The following is a 22,436-nucleotide window of genomic DNA, read 5'->3' on the forward strand; positions in this document are numbered from 1 at the left end:
AACTTTTTTTTCACACTGTTGACTTAAATATGTAATAAACCCCACTTGGAAAGTCACTGGCCTAGCATGAGTTGGGGTGCTTAAATTTGAAAGCCACCTTCCAAAACACTTTTTAATGTGAAACAGAAGGTGGTCTTAAGCAATTTAAAAAACTATTTAGACTTGCAATTTGACCTGCTTTGAAATTGTTACATTTATATTCTGGAACGTTAGTAATTTCTGCACTCCCAGCTTGTGGCACAAAAAACATACTGGAAAACACCTTAGCCACATTTCTTTAAATGAAGTGAATTAAACCAGAACATAAATTGCAGTGTAATTACTTCAGCCATTCTCATCTCTAAAAAAATCTTCCCTGTGGCAAGTTTCTTTCTTCTGTGAAAATGGAACAAAACTGTTGTTATGGAAACTGAGAATTTGGAGATGCTGGAACTTGGCATAAGATGCCAGATATTGGTTAGCTCCTGAATGGGCTCTACGTTTTATGCAAATTTCAGAATATTCATTTCTGCAACCTTCCTCGGAGGGAGTAAGATGGGCTAAATTATTGACAGTAACTGTAGATTACCTACCTTAACATGCCCTGATGAATGGTGAATGTTTTAAATACAGTTATGTAAGGGAATTGGGGAGGAAAAAAGCAGAGTGTTGTCATTTATGTTGTTTGCTTATTTTTTCTTTCAGCTCCTACGGAAGCGGCACATCGGAAATGATATTGTCACAATTGTTTTCCAAGAGCCCGGAGCACAGCCATTCAGCCCAAAAAACATCCGATCCCACTTCCAGCACGTTTTTGTCATCGTCAGGGTTCACAACCCCTGCACCGACAGTGTTTGTTACAGGTACCTACCTGCACCCTGGTAGCAGCCTTGTGGGCGGGGCCAGGGGTCACGTGCCGGGGGGGGGGCATCCTGCTCCGCTTGCTCAAGCAGCAGTGGGAAGTCTATTGCCATTTACTTCTGTCTTTAAACTATGTGTGCGGATGGCCGATTCACGCGATGATGTCACCCGATGGCGTTGACATTGCCCAGACACGCTGGTTAGACACCTGCTGTTTCCATTTGCACCTCCTCCTTAGGTGGTGTCCTTGGTCCATACCATCTGGTCACCAGCTAATTACTCATCTTGCTAATTATACTTTGCATTTGGTGTGGCAAGAGCAGAGAAGAATGATGTAATAAGTAGAGAAGTTTTGTTTTAATTACTATTGTCTAAAAAGCCCAGACCCTTGCTTTAAGACTGGTTTGATTCACTCTAACGTTTCTGACTACAGTCTTCAAAGTATTTGTATGCACTAGTAAGCACTTGGTGGAATTGTTTCAGTGTCCCGTGTCGACCCAGTCTCGGGAGTGTCTGACTTCAGGCATCTATCTGCAAGAGGCCTTTGGGCGTTGACAAAGATAAGAACCTGAATTGCTGGGTCAACATGGTCATAGTACCAAGAAGATGTGTCAGGCTATTCTAGCATTAACAAGATATTTCTAATAGGAATCTGTCCGTTTAAAGTAATGGAATTTTATCCTGTCTTTCCATCCTTAATTTGGAAGATTAGGCTTTGCTAATGCTGGATATTTGTTTTTAAATTAATAAAGCCACCTACCCAGAAAGTGGCCAATACAGACTGACAGTTGGTTTGTTGTGAGAGCCACAGCTGTCTACTTTTGGGAGTCAGTACAGGTTAATTACGGGAGGGGAGCAAGCAAGCTCAGGGAACAAAACAAGGAAAGGTTACTCCGGACTGCTGTAAACCACTACCTTCCTTGCACAGCCCGTAATAACTGTATATGTTGGGCTCTGGTGATAAGCCCAGCACTATTTCTAGGTACTTTACATGGGTTGCCTCATTTAATTTGTAAAACCCATGCATTAGGTACTGTTTTTGTCCCCCGTTTTCAGGTGAGGAAGCTTAAGCAGTGGGGCTAGGTCCCTGGCCCGAGGTCAGCTGGTACCAGGCAGTTTAGATTGTAATGCACTAAGTCTGATTCTAGAGCCCAGCCCCTTCACTGCTCAGCCATGTTGCCTTGCTCACATGCCCTGTGAAGCACGGGTCTTTGCTGCCCTTGCTGCTGACCTACAAGCTGCTCCAGAACTCTGGGGCTAAGGGGGTGGGAACTCCAACAGAAGAGACCTAGATCTGCAGCCTCTTACCAAGAATCTGGTCCCTGGAAGCTGCTTTATTTAGAATAACATGGCTATTATTTAGAATAGAATGACAGACTTAAGTGCAGAACATTTGACTATACCTGGGAGGGATGGCTATTTGCACTTAGAAAATATCCCCAAGCAATTGAAACACATTCTGTACTGGATTTATGCAAGGATTTCATGGAACTCTGATAGAAAGCTAACCCCTTTTGGAATGGTCACTATGACGTTTGGGAGTGAAAAGCTTCACGGTTTGTTTTAGAGATTTCTTCTTTAAAAGCCATTGTCTACATAAAGTGCCGTCTAGTAGAACTGTAATGCAAGCCATGTATTAATTTTGTATTTTTTAATAGCCATACTTTTTAAAGTAACAAGAAATGGGTAAAATTAATTTTAGCAGTATAGTTTTTGACCCAATAATACATTTTATTTACCTGGTATGTCCAAATAATTATTATTTCAATAGGCGATTTTTAAGTTTTAAAAATTACTGACCTATTTTACATATTTTTGGAGTAAGACTTTGGAATCTGGAGTGCATTTTAGAGTTACAGCTCATCTCAATTAGGATGTTTGATTTTCATTGGAAATAATGTTTAGATTTCATAAAAGTTGCAACTGGAAAAGTTGACTCATATACTCAGATTGTTCCAGACATGCTTTTTAAAAGCTTTTGAATGACTGAATTGAGTGTCACTTTTTAAAGTATGTAAAATATGGCCAGGGTAAGTCTAAATAGACTGATAATGAGGAAAGGTCTCTCAACCTTCTTCAACACTTTGCTAGGGAAGGAAGTGATGTCTGTCTGATTCTTTTTTATTAAAAAATTTTTAATGTTTATTTATTTTGGGGGGGTGCAGGGGCAGAGAGAGGGGGAGACACAGAATCCAAAGCAGACTCCAGGCTCTGAGCTGTCCACACAGAGGCTTGAACCCACAAACCATGAGATCATTACCTGAGCCAAAGTCGGGTACTCAACCAACTGAGCCACCCAGGCACCCCTGTCTTGTTCTTTTAAAACTCCCCACCCCAGCCTTGAAAACCATGCCTTTTGCTTTTTTTTTTTTTTTTTTATCTCTTATTTTTAATCTGCTGCCTGGCGAGCCCATCTTCTTAGCCCTACCATGCAATGTGATGCTGGACCCTTTGTGGGAAGACAGTGGACACCCCAGCTCATGGCACATGAGCTGGCCTGGGATTTCCTAGTTGCCAAGCATGTTTGAAGACCCAGTGCCCTGCTTAGAAACTGTGAACTTGGGCCTTTTGCAAATCCAAGAGCACGTACCAACTTGCAGTATCACTAAAAGGAATCACAAGAAACAAAAGTAGAGATCTTTTCCTGTTATTAATTTGAGGTATATTGATTGTTCTCAGTCCATCTCAAAGTGAGGTAGGCATGTTTCCCGAAGTGTGTGGGGATGTCAGGAGATGCTTCAGGTCCCAGAGCAGATAGGGCAACTCTCTTGTAGTTAATGCTTGGGGGAAAGAGTGTGAAGGGTTTATGTTCTCTGAAAATAAATGTATCATGAAGCAGAATAGGTCTTCCAAAGAATTTCTGTACCTGTGAGTTTTTCTCATACCCCAGCCACTCCCCAGAATACTAAGGATATGAAGTTATGGGCCTCTTTCATTTATTTACTGTACTTTGGTTGAAAAGTTTATAGAGCTGCATTGATTTCTACTAAATTAGATTTAAATCTAATTTAACTCTACAGTGATTCAGTTAGAGGGATTCAAATACTTTTTATCATTGAAAATCTCTTGTTCTGAGCTTTTTCCCCAGGGAACACTCACATTTACTTATTGACATCTCCTTGGTACGTGTGCGGAGGAAAGCACAAAAGGGGTTTTCTCAAAGGAGCTTCTTGCTGTGATCAGGTGGAGAAGTGCGGGGCCCGTCCAGGCTGAAGTTATAAGGAACGTTGAACTGACAAAATGGGGTTTGGCATATGTTTTAGAGCATAGATGGAGGAAATTCAGTGGGGGAGAAAAAGAAACAATTCTAGGAGTGGCCAATGGTGTAGACAGAAGTGTAGACAGAGGAAAGGGTGGGGGGTGGCAGGTGCCGGAAGAAGGTGCTGCCATAGATGGGGTTACGGGGCAGTGGAGCCCTTTGGAATGCGAGGCCATCCGGTAGCACGGTGTAAAGAGAGCTTTAGGAGAATTCACCTGATGTCACCATGCAAATTAGTTTGTATACAAAAAGACAACTTTGGAACTTGTTCATTTATTTTCACCAGCTCTTTGCAGCTCTTATCATGTGTATGCTAGGCACTCTTCTAGGCCCTGGGATATAATAGGGGAACAACGAGAGAAAAATCCTATGGTGGATATGGAAATGAGGTCCTGAAATAATGGATGTTCTATCTCTCTAGGGATTGGAAAGTTTATAATTTATAATTTATTTATAATAGGAAAAACTGACTATTTCTAACTAATTCCAGAGACCAGTTAACCTTGAACGGTAGACATAGCCAAGAACTCAGAAATTAATCACTAAGTCTGTACTAAAGCTTATGCTCATACCTGATAAGAGAGCCCCCGGTCTCTTGTTTTATTTGTATCATTACACTGAGCTTAATTATCTGGTCCTGGTTGATAGAGCAGATTAGAAGCAACAAATCAAAAAGATGAAGAACTGTTCAGTGGCAAGGATGTGCTGAGACATCACTAAGTGATTCCTGAGATGTAGAAAAACTCTTCACCTCAAAGTGAAGAGTAAGCACAGCAGTCTGGAGTCATTTGGTTTGGAAACAAAGGACCGAATATACTTAGCTCACCCTGAGGGCCTCACTTTGTTAAAACACAGTGTAAAAATTTTTCCCAGCATTTTTTAGTAACTCATGAATTAAGAGACCCAGGCACTGATCTTCAGCGGTTGCAGATGTCACGAAAAGAGACAAATGTGTGCCTCATAATGGAAGGATACAACCGCACCTATGAATTAGTCTTGTTCCCTCCCCCACCATTGAACCTAAATCTGATCAAACCTCTGGAGGAGCCAGTTTACATGTTCTTCATGTAAACATGCCTGTATTCAGCAAAACTCAGACTCCAGGCAACGCTGTGTGACAAACAGCCCTGTTTCCTCAACATGTAAATGCAAGAAATAAAAGAGAGAATGAGAGAAGTGGAGAGGAATTAACAGAATAAAGAAGAAGAAGAAGAAGAAGAAGAAGAAGACAAATTGCAGTGTTGTGTGGGCCTTATTCGGACCCATGTTAGATAAAAAGATTTTTAAAGTTTTAGGACATCTTAAGCAACTGAACATTGGAACATTGACTCACTATTTGATGACGGTAAAGAGTTATTAGTTTTAAAACCAGTGTAGTAGTAAGTGGTTTTAATGACCTGAGCCTTGAAAACAAGTGTTAAATTGTGGTCAGTACGTTTAGAAAGGTAGAAATGTAGGTTTCTCCTCTCAAAGATTTCCATATTCAGAGGTTAAAATATAATAAATGCTGAAAGGCAGCAGTATGATATAGTGCAAAAAGCACTTGGAATCAGATCAGATTGTCAAACCTCTCAGATCTTAAATTTCCCTTTCTGTGCAGCGGAAGGTTGCTTGACATCTACTTGAAATCCCATAAGTAAAGTATCTAGTGTAGGCAGGGAGTGTGGTGTGTGCATATTAAATGTGCACGCCCTTCTTTTCTTGAAAAAAAATAAGTAAATATGCAAGCTTCAGCTAGGAGGAAAAAAAATCAAAGTGGGTCAAGTGGTGGAAATTTTTTCAGAAGGTCCGTCTCAAGCCACAGTCAGCATCCCTATTGTCCAGTGTAGCTGACCTTTTTGAGACAAAAACCTGAATATGTCACTCTTGGTGTTTAAAACCATTTGGGGAGAAGTGCAGAATGCCTCTTCCTACACACCCCTGCCCCTCCTTCACCTGACGAATTCTTCCTTTTCTTTTCGTGGCAGGGCTCCCCTGCCCTCCCAGGATTATTAGGTAAATGCCTTTCTTAAGTGGTTTCAGTAGCACCCCACACCTCCCACGAGAGCTCTCAAACCACTGGATGTAGCCGCACTAGACTTTGAACTGCTGGAAGGCTGAGCCTGTGTGACCTCTCATCCTTGATCCTCAACGTGCGCACAGTACCTGACACATAGTAGGTGCCCCGTGAGTGCGGGGGAATGGATCCTATTAGAAGTCGAGAGCCCCCCAGGGAGTGAATGACAGGCACACATTTGTTCTGCCGCTGGTCATTCCTGTCCTTTGCCTGGGCCTGCTTTCTCAGAATGCTCCCCAAACTGGCAGTCTGATCCAGGCTCCAAGAAGGGGAAACCTCCCTCTACCGTTTTGACATTGAGTCCTCTTGCTTCTAAATTTGGGGTTGGAATTGTTTATTGGAATTTCCACGGTGCTTCAGAAATTCAGGCATTGTTGTCTTCTCACTTTTTTCCATTGAGACTTCTGTTCAGACTTCTCTGGAACATTCCTATGTATCATCTTGAAATTGGCTTTGGGTGTCCAGATCTGCTACTTTATCCAGGGTCTTTGATGCCAGCAAATGCTATGAAGCCCAGCCCAATGGTGGTCTCTTCCACAGTGTGACTCTTGTGGACGGATGGTCCCTTTTGCAAGGGCCTCAAGAGTGCAAGGGTTAAAAATGTTCCTTTAGGGGGAATAGTATGGTCTTGTCATAGAGCACGCTGCTGGCCACCCAGAAGTTCGAATTCCAGTCCTGGCTCTCTGTGAGAGGCTCTGGGCACATCACTTTACTTCTCACAGCCTGTTTCCTGGAGAGGTGAAGAATTCATAGCAGCAGCTCAAATAGAGGTTCAAGGATAGGCCAAACATCAGTAAAACTCAGGACACCTTCCTGGTCCTTCGGTCATACTCCCAGGGTTTGAGGGACAGAGCATGTTTCTGTGTTAAAACGGACGCAGATACTCCTCAGCAGAATGCAGGTTCAAGATGAATTTTAAGAGGAAACTCAAGATTTTATTGACAGTTCAAGGAACACTGAATTCTCTGTGTTCTCTTCCAGTGCTACCTCTCCCTAATTGCTTCAGCCTCTGAACTTCTGGCTGCTGGGTAACCCTCCTGAGTAGAACATCCTAGTCCTCAATACTGCTGATCACATAAGGCATGGTTGTGATTGTAAAGAATGTATTATTTCTGAGGAGACAGAGTATTGCCTATGAAGCTAACAAGTGTCCAAGCAGAAGCCCCTTGGAATCTGCTTTTAAAAATAGCAAGAACCATTTATAATTAATACATCTTAAGCATCTATATATAGCAAACTGAAGTTCTAGAAAGGCTTCTTAGAGACAAAAATACTTTCGGCTGAGCTTAAAGCAGGCCTTATTATCAGGAGTTCAGAATCTGTGGCATCTAAATTAATGAGCTTTTAACCTTGTAGAAAACCTTGAAGTTAGATGAACCCAAAATGAAACCCTTTGTTTGAAAAAAGCATCCCAGGGTGTCATCTTCCTTATCTTCCGTAAGTGTTCTGTTTCTAATGATGCAAAGCTGATTTTAGCTCCTATATCATTTACCTCCCTACCATGATGATTCATCGATAATTATATGTTCAAGATTCAGTTCTTTCCCTCATAGTTCATTCTAGAGGCTTCTAATTATCACTGGGTTTTCAGTATATGTTTGTCTAAAGTTCTAACAGTTAATAAGTAGATCTGTAAAAAACCTTAAGTAAGTTTAAGGGGCAAATGGATAGATGGTGCTCATATTGGTGCCCCCTGATAAGCATTTTCCTCTCCTTATTTAAGAGAGAACCACAGCTGCTTCTTGAGAAAGAGTGACAATTTGAAGTGAAATTAGCAAGAGAAGAAATTGCCGATTTAAAAATGAGTATTTCTGGATCCTTACAGGATTCCTCTTAGAAAAGCTAGCATATCTGGATTTTAGCATCTTTCGCTTGACTTTTGAAAAAATGATCAAATTAAAATTATACAGCTGTCAGCATTGAAGCCAGACAGTTCACAATAGATGAGAAAAATTGCCTTTCTAAGACTGGTCTAATTAGGCTACAATGCATGTGGAGGTTCTGCGGATTCCCTTCTCCAGTTAGAAAAGGGAGTGTTGCTTGCCAGCTTTCTTTGTCATGAAGTGAACTAAATAGTCCTTTAAAACAATAAATAGATAAATAAATAAATAAATAAATAAATTTATGAAAACCAACAAATAGGGCATTCCATGGCATCTTCAGACAAAATAGGTACCTTCTGTCCTGAGGTTCCTGATTTTTATTTATTTCTCCTGTTGTCACAAGAAATAATCATTTTTTGAAACACAAAGCTAAATATGTTAAAGTAAACCCTTCTTAAAACAAAACAAAAATAGTAATGGAACCAGAGTTCTTCAATTTACTTTGAAAGATGTACACTCTCTGATTATGACTTTTCCATTTTGGAAATGTAGAAAAAGCATTTTGTATTGTTGCCCTAATAGTTGGTACAATTGCATATGGACTCACTTTTAAATAATTAGGTAATTTGAAAAGAGAGATGTTTGCTCTGTTAGAATCATCATTTCCAGCCCTCTCAGACTTTGCTAAGGTCCTAGAATGAGATACGTGAGAACACAGTAGAAAACACAAAACCTTTCTGTTTCCATTTAACTTCTGTTGTTACTGTTTTAGGAAAAACATGATTTTTTTTCTTTTGAAATTAAAAATAATAGGTTATTACAGATGCTCATATGGTCCTTATCTTAGGCCCAATTTTAGCAGTATTATGCAGAAGAAGTGATTGGGGCAGGATTTCTCAAATTGATCTTGCCTAAAGGAAGAGGAAAAGCAAAATATTTTCCTCACAAATAAATTATCAGAATCAAATACCAAATGTAGAGAAAGTGGACCAAAGAATAGCTCAGCTTAAAATACAATTTTAAGAAAAAAGTTCTTTAATGTTTATATTTGAGAGAGAGACAGAGACAGACATAGACAGACAATGCAAGCAGGGGGGAGGGGCAGACAGAGAGGGAAACACAGAATATGAAGCAGGCTCAAGGCTCTGAGCCGTCAGCACAGAGTCCGATGCGGGGTTCGAACCTGAGAGCCGTAAGATCTTGACCTGAGCCAAAGTTGGACACATAATGGACTGAGCCACCCAGGTGCCCCCAAAATACAATTTTAAAACATGGTTGCTATTACTGTAAAAATCGTAATCATTTTAATACTTACTGAAATTTCAATTTTCATTTTAAAATTATGCTTTTTGGTCTGGTTGCATAGGTCAACAAGTAATGTTTGTTGAATTATTTTTCAATTTAATCCATTTTTTTTAATGTCCTGCATCTTTGGATATTTTTCATTATAAGCTGTCCACATATATAGGCATCACGTCTAAAATGGAGACCACATTTGTGTTCTTACAAAATCTATGCCTGTTGTGAAAGGTTACGCTGATTATAATAACCCCTGCTTGGAAATGATCAGTAGGTATTTAAAGGTAGAATATTACAATGAACTTTTTCTTCATGGAGTTATGTTTGGTTTACTATCTGTTAGTGAAATACTTTTTTACTGTAAGCCTTTTGGGGTTTTTTGGCCAACAGAAAAGTTTACGTTCTCTAAATCCTAAATCCTAAATATGGTTGAATGGAAAGGTGTGTTCCTGTTAAATAGAAGTATGTACTGTTTCTTGTTGGACAGTGACAGTTTCCTCCTGAGGGATGTCTTTGTCTTTGAGAAAGTGTATTTTATTCTCGTGCCGCGAGGCTCGGGAGACTGACGCTCCTCTCTCACCTTTGCTTTGTCTCTTAGTGTGGCTGTCACCAGGTCCAGAGACGTGCCTTCCTTTGGACCTCCCATCCCCAAAGGGGTCACTTTCCCTAAGTCAAATGTGTTCAGGGACTTCCTTTTGGCCAAAGTGATTAACGCAGAAAACGCTGCTCATAAATCAGAGAAGTTTCGGGCCATGGCAACTCGGACCCGCCAGGAATACCTGAAAGATCTGGCAGAAAAGAATGTCACCAACACCCCAATTGACCCATCTGGCAAGTTCCCATTCATCTCTCTGGCCTCCAAGAAGAAGGAGAAGTCTAAGCCATATCCGGGAGCTGAACTCAGTAGCATGGGGGCCATTGTGTGGGCCGTCCGGGCCAAAGACTACAACACAGCTATGGAAATAGACTGTCTGTTGGGGGTCTCCAACGAATTCATCGTCCTCATCGAGCAGGAAACAAAGAGCGTGGTTTTCAACTGTTCCTGCAGAGATGTGATAGGGTGGACCTCGACTGACACCAGCCTCAAAATCTTCTACGAGCGAGGAGAATGTGTTTCGGTGGAGAGTTTAATTAATAACGAGGATATCAAGGAGATTGTAAAGAGGTTGCAGGTGAGTGTTTTCCTTCCATTAACCTACATTCAATGTCCCTCTCATAAAGCTTTCAATACAGACTAGAACCAAGTTGCCCTAGTGGGTGCTATTTTCTTAGCTCCTCTGAAAATTCCCTGGTGATCTGAAGCAACCCAGAGTTTATGTCACACTTGGTTTCCCTCCTTTTTCAGAAGGAAAAGTAGAACCAGTGGGAGAAGACACATTTGCTGTGCGTTTGTGTTGGAAACCATTTGCGTGTGACCTGGTCCCACTGCCCTGGTGGCTGGCGACGTAGCCCAGCCAGTCTGCTTTAGCCGTCGAGAAGAATTGTTCGATTGAGTGTCTGTGCTGCTGTGAATTTCTTAAGGGCGAAGCGAGTGGCAGAATACAGTCTCTCTTGGCTGCCAGCTCCCCGTAGGTCTCTGTGAGAGGGTTTCCTTGTAAGTTCAGTGAAGTCATTGAGTGCTTTGGATGCAACAAGTATGTTCTCTCTGGCCTAATGAATGGAGGTTAGTGAAGGGGAAATAACCACACTGCTCCTCAGCCGGCAGCGGGGTATTCAGAATCACCCTGCTTGCAGTGTTTTCCAAGTTCCCTGTCCACCACTTAACCCCCTACGGCGCTAAACCATTATACCTTTTGTTTCCTTGTCCAGTTTGTGTCAAAAGGTTGTGAATCGGTGGAGATGACTCTGCGAAGGAACGGGCTAGGCCAGCTTGGCTTCCATGTCAACTACGAGGGCATCGTGGCCGACGTGGAGCCCTATGGCTACGCCTGGCAGGCAGGGCTCAGGCAGGGCAGCCGGCTGGTGGAGATCTGCAAGGTGGCGGTGGCCACCCTGAGCCACGAGCAGATGATTGATCTCCTGAGAACATCTGTCACGGTGAAGGTTGTCATCATCCCCCCGCATGACGACTGCACCCCACGGAGGTAGGTCTGCGTTGGCCTCCGTGAACCTGGGAATCCAAGGCCGGGTTTGTGCACCACGTAGAACATCATCTCCTACCGGGTGGGGGAGGAGGCTGCCGCGAAGCGTGCCGGGTTACACGCGGCGCTCACAGTTCCGTCCGTGGAAAGTCTGACTCGGGGCATAGCTCCCTTTCAGCATGTGTCAGCAGCAGCTGGGAAGAGTGACTAACTTGGACCATTCCCAGGATTTACATCTGTGGATTTAGAAAGTTGCCATTACAGATAGAGAAGTCTGGTAATACCCGTCTTAAACATCTTCACCAGTGGCTGAGAAGCATTGAGCACTTATTATTAGAAGACCCTGAGCAACACAGACCATCAGGCTTTTTTGCTTTATGTTCCATGACACTCTCATTCTTCTTTCTGTCCAAACTTCGGAATGCCATTTTGACCCCTGCTGTCTCAGCCTGGAACCCTGGACGTGACTTAGCAGGTGTTTGCTCAACTGCATCTGTGTCGGGAATCGGCTTCAAACGAGCTGGTGCTGTTCGTGATGCTTTGACAGTTTGGTTCCCGGCCTTTCACAGAGGGAAGCCCAGGAGCTCCCCGCCCCTCCCAGTTCCTGCCCAGCCAGCAGCATTCGTGAAAATTTAATTTCTCGGTCTCTAGGGAGGTTTCTTGATGGAACAAATTTAATCAACTGTTTCTTTTCTCCTTTGGGCATGTCCATGTTATTTTCACTAGTTTTTTTCAATCTGTTAATTTGCTTTCAGCCCATTATTTTCTAAGAGTTTCTCTTAAGCTTTGGCAATTAATTCTTAGGCCTTCTAAAGCCAAGACAATATCCTTAACCTTCCCCCCACCCCCAAAACATGACCTGTCCTACACCTGGGCTCTCAAAGATTCATGAACAAGAGATGGCAGAATATGTAAACAGTTATTATGGGTTGTGTCTTTTAAGAAGTAAGCAGCAATGACAACCTGAATGTACTTCCGTTCTTCAAATCAAGTGTTGCAGACCAGACCGCACTCAGGGTAGTATTTCCGAATCCTGCTTACTGCCTAGATGGCCCAGAGCCTAAGTGCCTGTGTCAGAATACGGTGAGCTGTCTTTGTCTAATACCTTTAAGAAATGCTCCCTTTTGGATGACTGGATTTCTCTGGAAACCAGAATATCCAGAACTTTGTATTTTAGCTCTTTGGGGGAACGGGGGTTATTCTGAAACATGTGCCTTGCCTTAGTTAACCCGGTCTTCTCTGGGTTTCTCAAGCACATCATCATCACTGTTAAGCATTTTGCTGAACTGGGATTCAGGAATGACTCTGGAGGTGGACAGAAGTGCTTGCTAGGTCCTTACGGGGCTCTCCAGCTGCTCTGTACTTCTCCTCTGGTCGCTCTGTCTTCTGTCCCTTGGTCTCTCCTTCACATTGTCTACTTGATTTCTTCGAAACAGGCAGCTATAAACTGGAGACGATAACCAAGCTTTGTAACTTGTCAACCTTAATTACCTATAGTACAGTTAAAGACGCTGGTCTGAGGACTGATGTTCTCAGAATGAGTCTGTAAATGGTGTGGCGTCATCTTTCTGTTCAGAGGCCTTTCCCCTGGCTTCTGGGCTCCCCAGTTGGGGGGGGGGGGGGCGGGCAGGGAAATAGGTGTACGTGAGTGTATGTGATGAATTGGGTGGAATAGGCAACATTGCTGACTTTGAATTGTGGCTGGTGGTTACTGAAAGGTTGGGTCAGAAGGCCTGGCCCTAGAGAGATAGGCCTGTGGTAGGAGATGGTTTATCTACAGCAGTATACTAAGCTAGATAGGTCTTCTGTGGTGTGTTGCTAAAAACAACTAAAAAATGTGTTGACAATTTAATTTGCCAGATCCTAGAAAAAACACTTTTACATGGATTAGTGCATTTAATCCCTATAACTACTTTATGAGGTCATAGTATTAATATCATTCCTATTTAAAGGAAACCAAGACTCAGAGAGGTTAGTAACTTTCCAAGCTCATCTGGCAAGTTTAAGTTTCACTTCAGAATCCAAGCTCTTAACTACTACTCTGTATGCTTGGGGCACAGATCTGGTTTTTACACACCAGTATCAGGAGGGATCTGCTGGTACATTCGCTTTCTGTTGAGGACAGGAACCTTGATTTGTAGCATTTGCTGATTCCCATGGTGTAAATACTGCCTCTGGTTGATTTCAGGCTACCAGCACGAACCCACTGAAGGCAGAGTGGGGGCGGATGCTCACAGTCTGCTCTCGCAAGCCAGGACAGACCGGCTCCGCACATCCCTGAATGAATGAGCTGTGTTTGTCTTAATCTTCAGCTCTGCTGCTGAGTCACTCATTGCCACTCTCCTAGCCAGTGGAGCGGGCATCACTTGACAGAGATGTGCTAGGAATGAACCCCCCTGAGGGTGTGGGATGGAGATGCTGGGATGAGAGATCAGCGCACCCCCCAACCCCCACCGCAGAACCCCGTCCCTGGGAAGCATGCTCTGTGCCTTTCACTACAGTTTCCATCCGGAAACCCACAGTCACACCTTCTGGGCAGGTGTGAAATGGCGCCATTCATGCCTTTGGAGGACCGGAAGCCCACTCTCCCCTTCCCTCCTTTAGAAGCAACTTCAAAGGAACAGTTGAAGCATTAGCACCTTGCTGTAATTTTCAACAAAGTAAGATAATGCTCTTCTGTCATTTTTCTCTTCTCCTCCACACTTCACACTCCCACTGCTGTTTTCCTAGCAACTAATTACTCTGTTCCTTGACTAGTCACTGTCTCCTTTGTCGGCTGTTACTGCAGCTCCAGCGTGAGGTGGAGCAAACAGGGCTCCCCCAGGCACCCTGTGCCCCGCTGCCCCTCAGCTGCCTGCTTCTCGTGTCCCCAGGATGCTCAGGGGTCATAGGCGATCACCCATGTGTATTCACATGGGAGAGTCCTTAGCTGTGAAAGGCAGGTCTTTTTGTTTTAATGAAAAAGACAATTTAACAGCAAAGTGGAGCTCCAATAATAAAAGTAAAATAGGGCTCTTTTCCTTCTTCTTAGGATATAGGCAGATCCTCTATGAATTGCTTTCAAACTAAAGGGGTTTTTTAAGAGAAGAAAGGACAGCGGGAGTAAAGCAAAACTCCTGAGCTCCTACTATGTATTGCTCATTAAAAAAAAAAAAAAAAGTCTTCATTTCCATTAAAACAATGAGGAGGAGGTGGTCAGGCAGGACCAGCTAGCAGGATAGCCTGCTGCAGGCAGCTGGGAAAAGAGGTTTGGTGGTTACCTGCAGACTCCACCAGAAAGCTTCCCAGGGCGTGAGCCATCAGACATGGCAGGAGGGGGGGTGCCCTGGCCCTCACCCCCAGCCATCCTGACTCTGGAGTGCTGGAGCCAGGACCCGAACCTGACCAGCATTAATCTGTTGGTGTCTGTGACCTCTGAATCCTCAGCGGTCATCGTCTTGGCAGGATGAAAAACACCCCATTAACAGTTTCACCCAAATTTAATCGTGATGTTCCGAGTGGTGTTGCTGGGGAGTGGTGGACCTTTATTCTGTTGAAGCCTGCTAGCCTACAGCTTTTGAAGAAAGCAATCAAGGACCATTCAGGAGGAAGAGCTAAAAACAAACAAGTTACATAAAAGGACCAAATTACCTTTTAAATAGAATGGATCACAAAGTTTTGTCTCAATTTTAAAACACAAGTATTTCAAAATGCATAAGCTTACTGCTTTGGAGCCAGAAAGGCTGTGAGAGTTCGTCTGGTTCAGATCTCCCATTTTTCAGGCAAAGAGCTTGGGTGCAAAGAGGTTAAGTATTTTTCCCAAACAAAAATCACAAGGCTTATTAGGGACCTAGCTGTCCTCAAGACGTTTGACTGCTGATTCAAGAGTCCAGTGTTGTGATGCTCTGTTGGGTGTGCTGCACGATGGTTTTTCCACCTGTGTTTTTAGTGTTGGAAAAGGACAGAGTGATGGGTAATCAGAAACTAAGGGAGAAAGAAAGAATAAAGAGGCTGAAAAAGTAGGGAGAAGGAGTGGCTTTTCAACCACCAGGGTTTCAGCGTCTCGCCATGTGTCTCTTAGCCCCGAAATACTGAAGTTGCACTTCCTGTGGCCCATAGCTCTTGAAAGGTTTGTCACAGACTGTGCCCTGAGTGAAATGCAGTAGTCACTTGAAGTGAAGAAGTTTGGGGCCTGGGAGTAGATGTAGCCTTCAGTTAGTGATTAAAATAAGGCTGACCCCCGTGCGGGTTAATCCTTGAGTTCAAATCCTGGCTCTGCCACTTCCTGGCTGTGTAGCCTTGGGCAGATGACTCTCTCCAGGCCTCTGTTTTGTCAGCTCCTAAACAGGGACAGTAGTGGTACCTACTGTTGTAGTGCAGCCAGATGAGTCCCTGGCCCCTGATCAGTGTTAGTTACTGCTCAACACCAACCTTTACCTGAATGACATAATAAAAATCCCCTGGTGAATTTTTACGTGGGTCACGAAAAGCTGGCCTTTATCTTTGGTCTTCAGTGTACTGCCCGCTTCTTGATTCCGTGTATCATTCTTATATTTGCAGAGATAAGTAAGTGATGGGAAGCTAGCGGGTGGTCTGATCACCTTGGAAGGTGATTAGACATGGCGAGTTGGTCGAGGTTTAGCACTGTGAATCCGTCGTCTTTCGTTTTCTGCGAATGAGTCTTCTCTCCCTCCTTAGGCTTTATCCTACTGCATTCTGTTATCGACTGTGCAGAAGGCTTCTAGCTATATGTTAGTAGGAGTGGTAGAAACCAAATAGACTACAGAGAAGATAAAATCTTTGGAGTCTTCTCACTGGTTTTAGTGTTAAATGTCATGTAGCTTAAGAGACCATTTCAAAGAGTTTTTGAACTAGAAGGAAGTTAGCGATGACCAGTTCCAAACCTTTTGTTTCCCAAAGAAGCTGAGGCCCAAAAGATGAAAGCAACTTGTCCATTTCATAGTACATTATTATCGTTTCTGTTATCCCTATCTATCATTATCAGCCGTGATGCAATATGGACTTGAGAAGCAGCCTATACCTGTAAAGGTACATAGGAAGTGCCATGAAATTTAAAAACTCAGCAAGAGAATCTCTTAGCGGGTAGGGTATGGAGAAGGGAAAACATGGCCTACAGGAAAATTTTGGAAACGCTAGTGCCCAGGACACACGGTGGTAATGTTCTGTGCATGTGCTGGTGGTTGGCACCCAACAGAAGGATATTTTATATATATGATAGAGTGATATGATCCATGGAGTTTTCAAGTTAAACAGACCACTGCTGGGGTGAAGCAAAAGCTAGTCCTGATTTTGAGGTGGAGGGAAATTTTCCCATGGGTTATTGCCTATTTTTATTAATATCCCTTTTGCAAGTTGCAGGATTCTTGCATTATATTTATAGACCGGAGCACGAGATATAATATGCCATATTTAGTCAGAAATGGAAGATTTCAAACCATACTACAGTAATACCTCTATTAAGAATCAGAAAAGTATTGCAGCTTTTTTGTCAGAGAGATCAGAATCAAAGCTAGAAATTATGTCAAAGCCTGAGGTGACATTCCCTCCTATCAGAGAAAAGGTTTATTACATAAGAAGTCATTAACTGCTAAAAGTCATGTCAAATGTGCCGTAAAGCAGTGTTTTGCGAACTGCGGGTTGTAACTCTTAAGTAGATCACGAAATCCATTTGGGAGGCTGCGTTCAGTGTGTTTCTTTAATGAAGTGGATTAACACAGAATACAGCAGAATGGAAGGGTGTGTGTGTGGTGGGGGGGGGGGGGGTCATGCTGCATCACAGTGTAAAATGCATTTGTTACTGGGCTCATGGTCCAAAAAGTTTGAAAGCCACTGTCAAAGCTTCTAAGGGGTCCAGCGGAACCTTGGGTGGAGGGTCAGATTAAGGTTGACTTAAGAGTTTTGGGGAGTCGGGAGGACTGGTAAGAGAACTGTAAGAAAAGCTGCTGATTGGAGATGTGGACTGAGACTGAGCAGGCAGGGACCCCAGCAAATGCACGCACCTCAGAAGCAGCCCTTCTTGGGCGCTTGGGTGGCTGAGTCGGTTAAACATCCAACTTCATCTCAGGTCGTGATGTCACAGTTCATGGGTTTGAATCCCACATTGGGCTCTGTGCTGACAGCTTGGAGCCTGGAGCCTGCTTCTAATTCTGTGTCTCCCTCTCTCTCTGCCCCTCCCCTGCTTATGCTCTGTCTCTCTCTCTCTGTCTCTCTCTCTCTCTCTCGAAAATAAACATTAAAAAAAAAAAAAAGGAAGAGGCAGCCCTTCTCAAAAGTTGTGTCTCTCGTGGGGACATGGGAGAAGGGAGCATTGTGGGGTACATGTTAGAAACCCAGAAATTATGCCTGAGACATGCAGACAAGGTCCTAAGAGAGCAGCACCTTCCACTGGCTTACGCACCCACCATACAACCCCATTTCCCAAGTCAAGACCTAACCTTCAGACCCGTGTGATGCAGTCAGGAGCCACGCATCTCCTGTGGCCAAGGGACCCTTGTAACGTGGCTAGTCCACAGTGAGAAGTGCTGAACATGTAAAATACACACTAGATTTAGATGGATGTACATCTCATTGTTAGTTTCTTAATATTTGTTGATTACATGTTCAAATGATAGCATCTTAGATACATTGGATTAAATAAAAGTATAGTATTAAACTCATTTCACCTGTTCCCTTTTACTTTTTTCACGTGGCTACCAGCTCGCATTATGTCTCTAGTGGGCAGAACTGCTTGGACTCTCCTCTTTCTCTAAAATGTTTCGTAATCACTCTTAACCCTTCCTTTCCCAGGCTCCCCACTTGCTTCTCAATCTCTGAAATTCCTTTAAGCAGAAAAGTCATTTTTTTCACTTAGTAGTGAAATTCAAATGCGCAGTTTGAGTTAATGCTTCAGTGGGCATAGGTTTTTTTCAGTTAATTTGTCTGTCAATCAAATTAATAATGGACTGAACCTTCCTTGGCTGTTTGGGTAAAAGGAATGGAAAGTGGGTTCCGCATTTCCTAAGGTTTGGGGGTTGGGATGGTAGCACAAAAAAGGGGCTAAAGCAGTAGAAGACGTTTTTGCCTGACATTAATTTCACTCAGGCTGCTATCTGGGGACAGTGTTGCTATGGGACATTTCTGGCTTTTGGGTTGCTGGGCAGGGAGTCCGATTTCAGATTATGCTTTGTTCCCTGGTGATTTTTTTCCCCCTCCTTCTGAGCTAAACTTGGCTCTCAATTTGGATTTCAAAATGTAACCCCACTTACTAGGATCCCAACAAATCCAATACCTTTTTGGGTCCCCAGTTCAGGACACTCGATAAAGGGTGCACAAAGCTGCTTGTTTCCTCTGAGGCCCACTCATGCCCGCCTGGCTGCATTTCCTGCTCAGGCCGTGGTCCTGACTCTGCCCTTAACCTACCCCCTCCACTCACCCCGGTGACTGTGGGTCTCGCTGTTTTTTTAAGACTCCCTCTCTCAGACTCAATAGTTGAGATGCAGCAAAGGAATATACACTCGTGTGGTACTTCCTGGGGTTCTGGTTTTTGAAAGGACGGTAATTATAGGGCCCGATGATTAAAAGACAGTTTGAAACAAAGAATGAAGTGTTTGATCCATTTTAACTGTTAATGAGAATCAGTGTGGTTCCACCCACAAAAAGAAGCAGTATTAATTTTTCTTCTTTCTGTGTCCCTAATAGGAGTTGCTCTGAAACGTACCGCATGCCAGTGATGGAATACAAAATGAACGAAGGGGTTTCATACGAATTCAAGTTTCCCTTCCGAAATAATAACAAATGGCAGAGGAATGCCAACAAGGGGCCGCACTCAGCTCAAGTCCCCTCCCAGGTGCAGAGCCCCATGACCTCGAGGCTGAATGCTGGCAAAGGAGACGGGAAGATGGCTCCTCCAGAAAGAGCCGCCAACATCCCTCGAAGCATCTCCAGTGACGGGCGCCCCCTGGAGAGGCGGTGAGTGCACCTTCAAAGGTTTGCTCCGAGTCTGCCCCAGATTTAAGGAGCACCAGACCCACAGACACTAGCTTTAGGTGTTTCCATGGTTTACTAGAAATCAGGAATTGAAACAGATGCATGCCCCAGTGGCTTTCAAAGCATGGGAGCATTCCAAAGCCGTGAGAGTGAAAGGGGATACGTTCCAGCAGAGCATTCAGCTCTGAGTCATGGTATTTGTGCTTTGCCCTTTCATCTCCGTGTGATAGCAACAGAAACCATCACTGCACGCTTAATGGCTATGATGGGCTAGAACTTGGCAGACACGTTGAGGTGACATTGACCATATTGTCATCTTTGATAGTCTTTGTCTCTTGGGGAGAAGTGATAGGATAGTAGCAAAAGAATGCAGGTGTTTGGTTGGGTGTCTGTGTCACTTTGTTAATGAAGGTTGTAAAAATTTTAGTAGCACTTGGGTGACTCAGTCGGCTAAGCGTCCGACTCTTGATATTGGCTCCAGTCATGATCTCATAGTTTGTGATATCAAACCCCCACAGGGTTCCGTGCTGACAGCGTAGAGCCTGCTTGAGATTCTCTCTCTTCCTCTCTCAAAATAAATAAACATTGAAAAAAAAAAAGATTGTAAACATTCTAAATAATAGCACTGTGCATTACCTATGCTAATGAAGGAGACCGTTTTAATTCAGTAAGCTGTTAGTCGCCCGCTAGAAGAAGCCAACTTTTTTCTGTTCCCTGCCCTCTCCTCAACACTTCTGCTTGTCTTGATCATATCTCCGAATATTTTTGTGACCCCCATACTGGAGAGGGATCAGGAATCCCCAGAGTTGGGGAGAACTGTTCTAGGAGCTATGTGGGGCAGAAGGAAGGTGGGAGCCAAAACGTGAGTCTGTCTCAGCTAAGCAGTGGAAACCAGGCCCAGCAGGTACAGAGTGCCAAGGAAAATGGGCCCCAGCTATGCTTTCATAGTCATAGATTGTTTCACGTTGGGAGCAGAAAAGCTGGAGGGTTTTTGTGTTTGTTTGTTTTTAAAAAATTTTTTAATGTTTATTTATTTTTGAGAGAGTCAGAGATTGAGCATGAGCAGGGGAGGGACAGAGAGACAGACACAGAATCCGAAGTGGGCTCCAGGCTCCGAGCTGTCAGCACAGAGCCTGACGCAGGGTTCGAACCCGCAAACTGTGAGATCCTGACCTGAGACGAAGTCAGACGCTTAACCAACTGAGCCACGCAGGCGCCCCAGAAAGCTGGAGGTCGTTTATCTTAAGTCTAACTTTTGATCTATTGCATAAAACATTGTCACTTGACTAGTTCAGAAATACTAGGATACCATGTAAAACTAATTCAGTAAAAACCACCACTACCACCGCCACCAACAAAACTAGCTGTCTTTTCTAAAATTGCTCACTTAATCTTGGAGAGTGATTTGTAGAGCTTTACTCTTTATCTCAATAAACGATAGAGCATGTGGACTCTTACTTTCATTTCTGAGGAGTAAAAACATCCAAGAGATCTCTGAATAAACTCTTTGTTCTACACATTCCAAACTTGGCTCTCCCCAAGGTGTGTGTGAACTAGAATGCATGATTTGGCCCACATTTTGAAAGATGAGCCTTAGGAAATCATTGTTTAGAGAAGGGCCCTTTCTTCCCCTCTTAATGCTATTTTCTTTCTCTTTCAGGACAATCGTCAGACTTTTACAAGTTAAATTGTTTTGTGTTAATTTCTTTATACAGTATTCCATATAAGAAAAGAACAGGATGTATTTTGATTCCATGTTGAATTTAATTTCTGCAACAAAAACTAAAGCTTGTTGCTGAACATCCTGACCTCAAAAGTGGAAATATTTTTTGTAGCTAATTATCATCTTATGATGCAGGCAGATTTTAGTGCTAGAGAACCCGTCAACTGCGTTATTCCCCAGATGGAGCTCTTCTCAGTTCGAGAGGTTATTTCTGCAGGTCCCTGTGTCTGCCGTTCATCTTAACTAGCACCCAATCCCCAGGGGAAGGGGAATCTGAGTGCTCTCCCCGTAAAACCATTGGAGTGGCCCTGGCACCCTCCAGGCTTCACGGATGAAAGTGGCAGGAGCAAAGGCCACCAGTGGTTTTTGGGGAGATGTAACCTCTCAGGCTTCCGAGTGTCAGGTGTTCTTGAGGACACAGGACTGATATTTCAGATCTTACGATGGAGAGCTTAGGTCACCTGTAAAATCTCAGCTCTACAAATGCAGGATATTCAGGTCACTTGGCTCATCTTCATTTTGAAATATGTGGTGGTTGGGTATTCTTCCTTTGTGAAAACTTAAAGAGTTGGGTTTCCTATCCCATCATTGCTCATTTTTAGTAATGCAGTTATTTCTTTTTTTAAGTTTCCACTTGGAGTCACAGAGAAGATCCTATTTGAGGAACTTTGTTTTGCTATTGTTTCAGAGATACTTAGATATAGAATAGACTCATGACATTCATCAGGGATACTTCCTGAGTCCTCCATGAATCCCCAGATTCATAAATTTACCTGGGAGTATCATTTTCTCCATGAAGTGTAGTAAAACATAACTGAAAAGCCTCCCCTTCATGGTGTTACTGAGAACAGAGCACCTTACTGAGATTGGGAAGTGAGGCCCTTGGCTGCTGGGCTCTCCTCGTGCACTCAACCTTCCCCCTCATACCAGTCCTGCCCTGTGGGACATTCACATTTGTACCTGGGCAACCTGTAGGAGAAAGGGACTCCTTTCAGATGTGTCACAAATGGTCAAATTAAATGCCAGGGTCCACCATATCTTGAATCTTGCCTTACCGATAACAGCATGAGCTGAATACTGAGACCAAAGTATTGCCTTTACATAATTTTCCTTCCATTTATTTTCCTTCCCCAGGTTAGGTTGTATTTAACTGTAGAGAAACCAGCTGTATTAAGCTGAAGCCAGCAGCTCTCCCAAGTCTGCCCTGCCCACGTCTGCTACACAAATCTGCCCGCTCCGTTCACCGCAGCTGGTTCCAGCATGGTTCATTTCAGATGAAAACACAAATTGACTGCTTGTAGAAGTGTAGTTTTTCTTGTATTTTTATGCAAGATCCCAGACTTAAAGGTCATTGGGAAGATTTCATTTTTTTTTTTTTGTAAATACTTGG

At 43.4% G+C, this 22,436-nt stretch overlaps 1 protein-coding gene across 19 annotated transcripts in view; it reads left to right on the forward strand.

Annotated features, from left to right (window-relative positions):
* SIPA1L1 (signal induced proliferation associated 1 like 1) overlaps window positions 1–22,436 on the forward strand; it is a 365,199-nt gene that overhangs the window by 289,696 nt on the left and 53,067 nt on the right. For all 19 annotated transcript variants that reach the window (XM_047861070.1, XM_047861065.1, XM_047861068.1 and 16 more), the window contains 4 exons: window positions 685–842; window positions 9,876–10,449; window positions 11,087–11,361; window positions 19,036–19,305. In XM_047861070.1, the coding sequence (XP_047717026.1) occupies window positions 685–842; window positions 9,876–10,449; window positions 11,087–11,361; window positions 19,036–19,305 (1,277 nt within the window). The remainder of the gene's footprint in view (window positions 1–684; window positions 843–9,875; window positions 10,450–11,086; window positions 11,362–19,035; window positions 19,306–22,436) is intronic.

The sequence above is a fragment of the Prionailurus viverrinus genome, chromosome B3 (genome assembly GCF_022837055.1).
Source record: "Prionailurus viverrinus isolate Anna chromosome B3, UM_Priviv_1.0, whole genome shotgun sequence".
Classification (NCBI taxonomy): Eukaryota; Metazoa; Chordata; class Mammalia; order Carnivora; family Felidae; genus Prionailurus; species Prionailurus viverrinus.